This window comes from Pelobates fuscus, chromosome 2, assembly GCF_036172605.1.
Source record: "Pelobates fuscus isolate aPelFus1 chromosome 2, aPelFus1.pri, whole genome shotgun sequence".
Lineage (NCBI taxonomy): Eukaryota > Metazoa > Chordata > Amphibia > Anura > Pelobatidae > Pelobates > Pelobates fuscus.
This window is the reverse complement of record NC_086318.1, coordinates 398,335,857-398,347,955: the sequence shown is the minus strand read 5'-3', so window position 1 is coordinate 398,347,955 and position 12,099 is coordinate 398,335,857. Positions and strand designations below refer to the sequence as shown.

The 12,099-nt window shown below is 39.7% G+C and overlaps 1 protein-coding gene across 3 annotated transcripts in view; it reads left to right on the top strand.

Moving 5' to 3' along the window:
• The window catches only part of UBR2 (ubiquitin protein ligase E3 component n-recognin 2), a 78,666-nt gene that overhangs the window by 57,590 nt on the left and 8,977 nt on the right, over positions 1–12,099 (top strand). For 2 of the 3 annotated variants that reach the window (XM_063443879.1, XM_063443878.1), the window contains exons 25-40: positions 37–191; positions 495–597; positions 1,723–1,832; positions 1,974–2,054; positions 2,587–2,765; positions 3,798–3,997; positions 4,309–4,402; positions 4,846–5,007; positions 5,498–5,598; positions 5,687–5,750; positions 7,500–7,648; positions 7,737–7,792; positions 8,780–8,876; positions 9,377–9,444; positions 10,194–10,329; positions 11,060–11,150. In XM_063443879.1, the coding sequence (XP_063299949.1) occupies positions 37–191; positions 495–597; positions 1,723–1,832; positions 1,974–2,054; positions 2,587–2,765; positions 3,798–3,997; positions 4,309–4,402; positions 4,846–5,007; positions 5,498–5,598; positions 5,687–5,750; positions 7,500–7,648; positions 7,737–7,792; positions 8,780–8,876; positions 9,377–9,444; positions 10,194–10,329; positions 11,060–11,150 (1,846 nt within the window). Of the gene's footprint in view, positions 1–36; positions 192–494; positions 598–1,722; positions 1,833–1,973; positions 2,055–2,586; positions 2,766–3,797; positions 3,998–4,308; positions 4,403–4,845; positions 5,008–5,497; positions 5,599–5,686; positions 5,751–7,499; positions 7,649–7,736; positions 7,793–8,779; positions 8,877–9,376; positions 9,445–10,193; positions 10,330–11,020; positions 11,151–12,099 lie in introns of all 3 variants that reach the window. The other variant, XM_063443877.1, reaches the window with a different exon arrangement.

The following is a 12,099-nucleotide window of genomic DNA, read 5'->3' as shown; positions in this document are numbered from 1 at the left end:
AATAGCCCTTTAATACATGACAATATTCTCTTTCAGCTCTCCCTCCACCAGTCCTGCCACCTTTCTGTCCACTTTTTGCTAGTTTGATAAACATTCTGCAGTCGGATGTTATGCTATGCATCATGGGAACAGTTCTACAGTGGGCTTTGGAGCCTAGTGGTCTTGGATGGTCAGAGTCCATGCTGCAAAGGGTATGTCTATAATGTACATATGGTAATAATGGCTAATAATACTGAGACTGAATACTAGAAATATTATATAACAAAGTGCAGTACATTTTGACTGGAATAATCCCATAATAACGTATAATAGTATACTTGCATTATAAATTCCATAACAAAACCTATAGGAAACCATAAAAACTAATTTTTATAAGGCTGGAACAAAAAAAAGTGTAGTTAGTTTAACCAGCCTCGTACATTCCAACAAGCAAACCCAGATTGGGACATTTAATCTAAACATCTGGAATGTTTCATTTGTGTTTGTTTCTCCAGGTCCTGCATCTTATTGGCATGGCATTACAGGAAGAGAATCAACTCTTACAGAATGTCTGTGAGGACAATGTTGTCAATTTCAACTTCAGTGAAAAGATTTCAAGTAAGCTTCAATCACTGGATGTGTTTACAAGATCGAGATCAGGGTGTAGTTTGTCCGTTATTAATACAGTAGATACAATTGTAATACTGTTATCCAAATGCTGAGAAGTTGTATGCATGTCCGATTGATTTCAGTGTATAAATATCGGTGTGGATAAACGCTTGACAATACATAATAGATAAATAAGACCGCAAAGCCTGTAAGGCAGGGGAACTCTGTTTAACCTCTATATAACAAATATAAACAAAAGTGGAAAAAGCGGCACAGGTTGCGCTAAATGAAAATTATGAAAAAAAAGTCCAGCCAGATAATGTCCACAATTTTCAATGTCCCGTATTCTTTCTTCCATAATGGATTTGGCATCACTTCACAGGTAAATTCGATTTTCTGTTTTTGTGTATGAAACTGTGTTGTGATACTTAATCCATTGTTGAAGAACAAATGTGGACCTTATACGATTGACATTTTCATTTGGCGCCGCCTGTGCTTCCTTTTTTCAGTTTTGTTTATGTTTTGACATCACAGCAGCAAGGGGAATTATCATGCAATGGGAATTGGAGGTTAGTTTGTGCCTGAAAGTGGCGATCACCCACTCTCATTGTGTAGAAGTCGCCATCAACCAAAGGAATATGTTACATCAACCAAAGGGAAAAGGGAGAATTCCAAACCAGAAGTCCCATGATAATAAATCTGCCATGTAACCAAATCAAATGTGAAATTATTTTAAATTACTAGGTGATAAGTAATCTTCTTTCACAAGTGGTATTAGCACAAAAATCCAAATGTTTGTGGAGTCAGAACACACCAAATGCTGCTCCTCCTTTCAGCCCATGAGGGGTTATAAACAAATTTTTGTTTATAGCTGGCAATAACAAAATGATTTATGGGTCAGTCTATAAAAGTAATGTTTTTACATGGATTGGCAGCTCCATTTCCTGCTTATGAGCAGATTTTTTCTAACAGTCCCACCATTGTGAGTCTGACTTCCCTAGATATTTTCCACACATTTTAATATTTTACAGTACGTTTGCACTTAAGTGCCGTATTATGGTTGATTAACAGTTAGTCGAGTGCTATTGACACTCTTTTCTACAATGTGAATGATGTTTAATGTATTTTTGTTAGGACCTGGGGAACCCCCCAGCACATCTCCCAGCATACTGGCCACGTTAGAAACACTGCAAAATGCTGCCCATTTGGAAGCGCACAAAGATATGATACGCTGGATACTGAAGGTAACATTACATTTCAGAATGCTTTTTGTTTTTGTTTTTTTAAACACAATCAAATAAAATTGCTCTCTTCCTGCTGGCACTTGGTTTATTTACAATGTTTGTGCATCATAACACGGGCACGTTTTATTTTCTATTTTGTAGACATTTGGTGCTATTAAGAAGATCAGAGAGAGTTCCTCAGCAAGCCCAGTCTTAGAGACAGAAGGCAGTATTTTTGAGGAGGTATGGTTTTCACTTCCTTTCATTTATGTGTTTATCCCAACCGCGTGTCCTGATCAAAAAGAAACAATTAACGTATTCACAAATATCTGGTCCTGACTTGTGTAAACACCACTGCAGGAGTTTAAGTACATTGATCTGTAAGATTTTATTTTGGATTTGGGTCTGTCTAGTATTTTTTTTTTTTTCATGCATATAGTGGTATTTATTTATTTAGTGGTAAGTGGTTTAGTTAAGTGGTCTGTATTTTTCATAAATTTCAGTTGGATCTGAGCTACATTTTTCATAGTGCTTCATGGGAAATATCGTTCAAACTCTGAATGCCATGTTCATCTGTTATTTTCATTGTTGCTCCAGGTTTGGCTATTATGTTAACCTTTGCAGTATCCTCATTTAATGAGTAAACACTAACCACAATTATTATTATTTTTTTTTTTAAAGAGACAGCATACACCATCATTGTTCACATAAGCTGTGCTTCTGTCTTTAGGCAAGTGTTCTTGTTTAAAATAAAGAAAAACTTTGTATCTCACAGTGTACTCGGGATAAAGACAAAGCTGAGAGGAAGAGGAAATCAGAGATTGCAAGGCTTCGAAGAGAAAAGATCATGGCCCAAATATCCGAGATGCAGCGTCATTTCATTGATGAGCATAAGGAGCTTTTCCAACAAACAGACGAAATGAGTGCATCGACATCCTCTGCGTGTGATCATGGGTAAAGACTCATTTTCATTTTGTGCTAAACCAGGGCTTGACATGTCATTTTTAAAGGCTGTACAGTGTCACCTTTGTTTTTAGTTTTTTTTTTTTTGTATAGTATTAAGGATTGAATTAAATTAGATTTTAGCCAAGTTCAACTTCACAAGGAACCTTAAAAAAATTAATTAAAAAATTCTGTAAAGCTTATTAGATCCTTTATAAGCACAGTTGGTGAAAACATTAAGATAATATAACAGTTGAGTAAAATAAATAAGACCTCAATGATCAGTTTTATTATAATTGCACACAGCCCAAAGTTTCTGCAGGCATTGCTCCATATTACTTAATTGCCTGTAAGTCAATACTACATATGCACCATGGAGAGGGTTTGGCTGTGCCAAAGCTCTACAGATCCATCTCTAAATCAATGTTGACCGAAAAGCTTAATAGTGATTCAAGTGAACTTAAAAAGCTTAAGCAATTTGCCCATGGATCTGGCTCCTTTCTAAACCACATGAATCCCTAACCAGGGCCCAAAATAAACTCGCAGCCAGGGTCGCACTGGCCACACGCAGAACCATAGCCAGACATTGGGGCAGTAACGCTACCCCCTCAGCTCCAGAAGTACTACGGAAAATAGAAGATGCCATCGAAATGGACAAACTGTCCGCCCTAATTCATGATACAACTAAATCCTTCCACAAAATCTGGGACCCATGGCTGATAAGACCCGCAATAGCTGTTAACTGTTCTTCACTCTGAATATAAACGATATGAATAGGCATGCTGCAACTATGCAGCCTTATGAAGGCTTTTGCACAAGTCATGTTATTGCTTACCTTTACGCTTTCTGTCATTACAAAATAAAGAATAAAAAAAAAAAATTAAGCAATTTGGCACAACCAAATCCTCCATTATAACCTAGCACTCACACACAGATAGATGAAGGATAAAGAGCAAGTTAATACCTTTTATTAAGATTAACCAATTTGTCTGTGCTGACCATATAGGCTGAAAACATGAATAAGTGTTTCTATCTGTTCCATAGCCCTGCAATGTTGGATACCAAACCTGTTTCATTGGGTCCTCACCAAACAAAGTTCACAGAAGAAAGGCAGCGTGTTATTTGCATTTTGTGCCAAGAAGAGCAGGAATATAAAGTGGACAACAAAGCCATGGTGCTAGCTGCTTTCATCCAAAGATCGACTGTTTTCTCTAAGAACCGGAGTAAAATCATTGATAATCCTGGTAAATGAAGGCTGCATACTGATATGCCTATTTTTTATATTATTCAACTTTAAACAGACTTTCCTAAAGAATTTATGTAGCATTACCTTAAGCCACAAATTGTCTAGTACAGAGCCAAAGCTGGGGGATATAAGACACTCATAAACAAAAAAGTGCAGTGCGTTAATTATTCTTCTTTGTTAAAACTTGTAACAGGAAATGTATTTACAAATGAAAACTATTTGTTTTTGCTGAAAGTATGGTTTCTCTATTACAAACACTGGCCCTGATCATCAATGCATGAATGTGTTTGTTTACACTTTATTGCACAGAGACCTATGACCCGTTGTTCATGCACCCAGACTTGGCCTGTGGGACTCATACAGGAAGCTGCGGACATATAATGCACGCTGACTGCTGGCAGAGGTAATTATATTTTAAGAAAAACATGCAGTTGTTTTGTAAACCATGTCACGTATGCAGTGCATCATGCATTACAGCTATGTTTGGAAACTGATCAAATACTTTTCATTCCTGATAATATTTATGCTTATATTAGTGGAATATTTCTTGCAGACACGTATTTTAGAAGGTACCTTGTTCCAGGGGATTTATAACTGCTGTCTGATGTGAACTTTAGTGGGAGAATATTAATAATTTTTCCATTTCCAACATGTGTCCACGAAGTTCATTAAGCTTGCAGGCTAATTTAAATGAACAAACACACAAACCTTATTTTGCACGAGGTTGGGGGAATAACCCCTGTAATTTGTATTGCTGCTTATTATGCATCACTTTTTTTTTTTTTTTTTAAATGAGCACCATGTACTCTTTTCTTTGTAATTTAAGTGATCGCTTATCTCTCATAGGTATTTTGACGCTGTACAGGCAAAGGAACAGCGCAGGCAGCAGCGTCTACGTGTCCACACGAGCTATGATGTGGAGAATGGGGAATTTCTTTGCCCCCTTTGTGAGTGTTTAAGCAACACAGTTATCCCTATGCTACCACCACCAAGATGCTTATACCACAGGTGAGAACATTTATGTACCGTCTGTCATTTATTCCGAGCTTTCTGACGTTTGGTGGATTTAACTGCTTCATGAATAAGTTTGTACAAAACACTCTATCATGAGGGTCGGAAACAGTCATCTTTTATGATGGAGTTAAAATGCATTCATTCATTATAGTCTCTTTCAGGTTTTATGTCTAATATTGTAAATGTCATAGATCTGGCCCTATGCTCCACTTCTACTATTGAAAAAATAAAATCCACAAGTTATTTTTAGTTTATTTGTTTTTTAAAGGAGTAATTTTCTTTCCTTTTTTCATTATTTTCCTTTTTTTTCTGTGAATAATTAACTCCTGTTTCAAACTACATACAAAGACGTTAACATAATAAATTTTTTTTAAATTTTATTTGTGTTTGGTTTTTGTTGTTGTTTATTTACTAAGTTTTTCTTCTTCAATTTGTTTCTTTCTTTTATATTTGTTAGTAAACCTGAATACTCTTCCTTTAATAGGTTAGATTTCTCCGATCAGCCTGATTTAGCCGAATGGGTTAGTATAACAGCTCAGCAGGTTAAAGGACTCAAACTCCTATACTCAGACCAAAGTGATCCAGGTGAGTTTCAATCAATGGTTATGCGAGCAAATATTATTTATGTGCCTCAATTATTTATTCCTAATTATCTCCAATTTGATTTGCATAGCGGATTTAGAGACCCCCAAACTTTTGGACCTTCCTGAAGGTTTCCGGACAGATTTCCAGCCAAAGTATGTATTAAACAGCCTTATATATGTTTGTTTGATAAATTCAGTAATGGGCAGCAGTATTTACGGGGACTGTTTGCTTATTTACACACACGACTTTTATCCCAATACAGCCCTACCCTTCTGGGAGTTGTAAAGATTAAATAACTTTTTTACTGTAATATTATTCTTCATGGCTGAACCTGGAAGTTTATATCTGCGTAATACACTGTTCAACCACAACAGTAGAACCACTGACAGGCGAAGTGAATAACATTGATTATATTGTTACATTGGCACCTGTCAAGGGTGGGATATATTAGGCAGCAAGTGAACGGTCAGTTCTTGAACTTTGTGTTGGAAGCAGGAGTATTGGGCAAGCGAAAATATCTGAGTGACTTTGGCAAGAGCCAAATAGTAGTGACGTGACAACAGAGCATCTCCAAAACGGCAAATCTTTCAGGAGTGGCTAGTACCTACCAAGGAAAGTACAACCGGTGAATCAGTGTAATGGTCAGCAGCACCCAAGGTTGGCAAGCTGACTGGTCCGGTCACAAAGAAGAGCTACTCTAGCTCAAATTGCTGAAACACCCAATGCTGGTCATCATAAAAAGATCAGAGGAAACAGTGCTTTGCAGTTTGTTTTGTATGGAGCAGCGTAGCCGCACACCTGTCAGAATGCCTATGATGACACGTGTCCACCGCTGAAAGCACCTTCAATGGAGACGTGGGTATCAGAACTAGACCACGAAGAAGTGCGAGAAGGTTGCTTTATCTGTTGAATTATGTTTTCTTTTAGATCAGGTGGATGGCCAGGTGCATGTTCTTTGTTTACCTGGTGAAGATATGGTAGTAGGATGCACTAAAGGAAAAGGGCAGGCCGGCGCAGGCATTGTTATGCTCTGGGCAATTTTCTGCTGGGATCTTGGGTCCTGGCATTCATGTGAATGTTACTTTGCACTATACCACCTACATAGAGATTATGGCAGATCTGGGGAATTTTCTGCTGGGATCTTGGGTCCTGGCATTCATGTGAATGTTACTTTGCACTGTACCACCTACATAGAGATTATGGCAGATCACATTCACCACAGACAGCCCTTCATGGCAATAGTGTTCTCTGAAGGCCGCATCCTCTTTCAGCACGATAATAGACCCTGCCACACTGCAAAAATAGTTCAGGAATTGTTTGAAAGACATGACAGGAGAGTTCAAGGTGTTGCTCTGGCATCCAAATTCTCCAAATCTCAAGCCGATTGAGCATCTGTGGGATGTGCATGAACAACAAATCCAATCCATGGAGGCCCCACCTCGCGACTTATTTGACTTAAAGGATCGGCTGCTAATGTCTTGGTGCCAGATACCACAAGTCATGTTTAGTGTTTTTGTAAACCATGACAGCACGAGAGGGACCTACACGATATTAGGCAGGTGGGTTTAATGTTGTGACTGATCAGTGTATATCTTATAGCTATTGAAAAGCCTCCATAACATGGAGTGTAATACTCATTATTATTCCATAAGCACTCCTTCTCAGGTTTGCGTCCAAACATCTCCTTCAATTACCGACACTGAAGATTTTTTTTTAAAACAAACTTTTAAAATGCCAACATGAAGGTTAAAGCACCACTCCACTGTCCAAACACCAAAAAAAAATGAAATCACTGTTTAGTAGATATACCCTCAGTGAACATGTATTTAACTATACTTTTAAATCGGTCTTCTCCAACCATTCATGTTGTTCCGCTGTGTCTTTGTGTGTTTCCCCCACAGGAATCCATACTCTGACAGCATTAAAGGGATGCTGACAACGTTTGGAACAGCAACATACAAGGTGGGCCTGAATGTTCATCCCAACGAGCAGGATCCACGTGTCCCAATCATGTGCTGGGGGAGCTGTGCTTACACTATACAAACCATTGGTAAGAAAAGCCGTTATATTTTCAGTGTTAGGGAAACCGTGTTATATGTTCTTCATTACCTAGTTTTTATATTTGTGGTGTTCTGCAGAACGCATACTGACTGATGAAGAGAGACCTTTGTTTGGAAATTTGCCGTGCCGGCAGGTAAGCTTTCTTTTGTATAAATAGTTTTTATTGAAGAATTTTTGTTGTCGAAAACAAAAGCACAACTTGAATGGTTTGTAGAAATATAAAATGGGCGACATAATTAGATGGTCCAAGATAAATCAAAAACAGGGTGGTAGAACATTTTAATGAGAGGGTGTACCACACCAGTTAAGATTTATAAAATGGGAAAGACTACCTCTGATCTCTGCTGTGCTGGAGGCACTGTGGTAATAAGAGAACCTACAAGCATATGTTGTGGGTCCTTTCTGGGAGTGCATAGGGAGGGTTCTGTCACATGTTTTTCAGGCACATTCGTGACACTGGGTCTTTCTATTGTTTTACCTCATTGATCGTTCTCCGGTGCACTCTCAGAAATCGCAAGAGCAAAATTACATTAACCCCACTCAGTGCACTGGTGGTGGGGTATTTACAGACACAAGTGCCTATTTTTGATGAGGTAAAAACCAAAATAGGAAATGACTACCTAATGGATAAATTGACAGCAATGGTCCATAATGTAATTTGTAGTTCAACATTCACAGGATTGTTGTAGATGACAAGCCCTGCCTCAAACCCCATATAGAAGTCCTGTCTATTATGTTAAATTTCAGAAAAGGGGTGCAAATTAGGAAGGATAGAGTGATGCTAGAACTGTCTGTCTGAGGTTAACTTGATGTCAGAACTAACCTGGCAAGTGCTAATATGAGATTTTGCTCTATCCAGAGATCACTGCCATCTTTTATTGTGCGAATTATTCTATGCTCTCCTGGCTAACAGTAACTAGTAACATTTAAGGCCTGGTTAGTAGCGTAGGACTTGACATTTTAAGTAATTTGTATGTGTTTATCTTGTAGCTTATTTTAACTAAATAATCCTCCATTTTCACATTTCATTTTATTTACACGTAAGTCGTGATCTAGTGAGATATGTTTAATGGCAGCAATCCTCTGATTTCAGTGTTTGTTACATATTTTTACATTTTAGGATGACTGCCTCAAGTCTCTGACCAGGTTTTCTGCAGCTCATTGGACTGTGTCCTCACTTCCTGTGGTGCAGAAACACTTGTGCCGCTTGTTTAGTGGTAAGGGTTTTCCTGTTTGACATTATTATACTGTTAATTTCTAAGTTAATTTTTGCTTTTCTAGTTAAGGAGCCTAACAGTGCAGAGAACTGAATGAGTTTCATTAATTGCCAACCTTGTCACTTTGTGGAATTTCCCAAGGTGCTCGCTCTTTGATGGAAGTATTAACTGTCTCCGCTGTAGTGCAATCACCGTTTCCACAAGGCAGTCTAGGAATTTGCCCATGTGGTTTAGTGGTAGCTTGCCCCATGTTTTGTGGCTTTCATGCATAGGCCATACTCACAAAAGTTTTAGGATGTAAATCCTCTTCTTACGTGGCCACTTTTTCTGTCACTTTGGCACAGAATATTTCTGAGCAATCTTTCTCCTGTTTTGATATCACAGGCAGATCTTTTCTGTTGTAGAAAAGCTACTCTGAAGAAATTGGATGTTTAAATATCTAAATTTGCTTGGAATTTTGCCGGAGATGTTACCTAATGTGTTTTTCTGTTTTAATACAGCAATTGTGCCTGAGGAAGACAGCAATACTGCTCCATGTATACTGGATATCGACATGTTCCATTTAATGGTGAGTTGAAGCATGATTGTCTTTTATGAATATTTAACTCCCATTTATCTTCCCTTTTTGGTGGTGGAAAATACATTTATACATGATTGCTAGCAGTTCTGGTAGCAAAACAAAAACAAGAAATGTCATAGTTTTTCATTTACAGTCAAGTTGTGTGTACCATGATAGGTACACTTTGTGTGAAATGTTATCTAATTGATCGGTCATGTACAATGTCCAAAAAATGGACACTCCAGGCACCCAGACCACTTCTGCCCATTAGAGTGGTCTGGGTGCCAACTCCCACTACCCTTAACCCTGCAGGTGTAATTATTGCAGTTTTTATAAACTGCAATAATTACCTTGCAGGGTTAAATCCTCCTCTAGTGGCTGTCTATTAGACAGCCACTAGAGGGAACTTCCTGGTTTCTAGCACAGGTTTTCTGTGCTAGAGCGTCGCTGGACGTCCTCACGCTATGTGAGGACCTCCAGCGTCACTAAAATGGATGTGCTAAAAGGACCTCCAGCGTCACTAAAAAGGATGTGCTAAAGTGTGCTCAAGAATGTGCTACATTTTATTTGAAGGAAAAATTGTAAAAAAATAAGCTCCTTTATACATACTAATAGTTTCTCATAGCTGGTGTATCAAGCTTTACTTTATGAACAATACTTTGGTTATAACTGTAGATCTTCATTTTGTCACAGGTTCCAGCCGCAATGTAGTGGTAGTGTTTTGTTTTCTCTTTATTTAAGGTGTCTTTTCCTTACAGGTCAGCTTGGTGCTCGCTTTTCCAGCCTTACAGTGCCAGGATTTTTCTGGGAACAGCCTTGCGACTGGAGACCTTCACCTTTTCCACCTTGTAACCATGGCACATATCGTCCAGATAGTCCTTTCTTCATCGATAGGTAAGAGGGTTTTGGATTTTTCAATAAGGCAAAGCAAGAGATTAGGTCTTCATATAGACAATTCAGTGTAAAGTTCTAAAAGTGGCGCAAATACTAGAAATATACAATTGAGTTCCGTGGTGATTAGTATGTGAGTCTATATAAATTAAGGCTTTTATGCAAATGTTTTCATGTCTGAATGTAAGAATTTAAGAAGATAGTTGAAATATAGTCAGTTCTAGGAAGAACCATAGACAGTGATAGAGCAGTGATTTCTAATATTTTTATTACAATGACACGGTCTACAATTTTAAGTTCTGACCTTACCATTAAGAGCCACTGAGGGTGAGAGGGGGGGAGGGATGAAGGGAGGCAACTTTGCAAGTGGTCCATGGCAGACTATCTAGTGTAGTCAGTGTGACTTTTGTAGTCCAGACTTTCCCAGAATAAATGTTGTCCAACAGATAAGAGCTGCTGTAGTTCTTCCCTTACCTGTTCAGTGTGCAAAAAGAAAAGTGTTTGTACAAACAATAGACTAGAGTGTGAAATAGTGATGTTTTGAGATCAAGTGTTGGCTCAGTAAAGGGATACCAGGATTTCTGACTTGATCGTGATGTTTCCTGAAGTTGCATCAAGTTGATAAATAAGTGCAAAAAATATATCCCGAGCACACCAGTCTGGTTGACAATATACACAATGGTTTGGTTTTTAGATATACGGCAGTTATCCGTGTTGTGCCCTTACCTTTCAGAAGACAACTGCATGGACCAAGAATCTACAGATGGAGAAGAGGAGATGGCTGCCATTGCCTTGTATAGGAAAATTTGCCAGTGCACTGGACGGTGGGGATTATTTGTTTTATATATTTTTTAACTCAAAATAAAATCTAGAAGATCATTTACTCATGCAAAACAAATACCCATAATGCAATTTTGGAATAACAGTGGTGATTCAATGAGAGAGAGAAAGAGAGTTCCTTCATTGCTCGGTACTTGGCCCTAATTTAGAAAAAGGTAAAAGATATTCCATCTGGATGTGTGAATCCATAATCTTAACCGCATACTCAAACTGTGACGATTACATTTTAGCTTCTTTAGTTCTTGGTATTTTTTTTTTTTTTGTGTGTGTGTCCCCTACCTGAAGAGGATTATTGTATGCGGTGAGCACCCTGTTCTGTAACCTGTGATGTGGTCCCCGGTGGCCTGTATGCGGTGATTGGCCTCCCCGGTGCCCTGTATGCGGTGATTGGCCTCCCCGGTGCCCTGTATGCGGTGATTGGCCTCCCCGGTGCCCTGTATGCGGTGATTGGCCTCCCCGGTGGCCTGGATGCGGTGATTGGCCTCCCCGGTGGCATGGATGCGGTGACTGGCCTCCCCTGGGGCCTGTATGCGGTGACTGGCCTCCCCTGGGGCCTGTATGCGGTGACTGGCCTCCCCTGGGGCCTGTATGCGGTGACTGGCCTCCCCTGGGGCCTGTATGCGGTGACTGGCCTCCCCTGGGGCCTGTATGCGGTGACTGGCCTCCCCTGGGGCCTGTATGCGGTGACTGGCCTCCCCTGGGGCCTGTATGCGGTGACTGGCCTCCCCTGGGGCCTGTATGCGGTGACTGGCCTCCCCTGGGGCCTGTATGCGGTGACTGGCCTCCCCTGGGGCCTGTATGCGGTGACTGGCCTCCCCTGGGGCCTGTATGCGGTGACTGGCCTCCCCTGGGGCCTGTATGCGGTGACTGGCCTCCCCTGGGGCCTGTATGCGGTGACTGGCCTCCCCTGGGGCCTGTATGCGGTGACTGGCC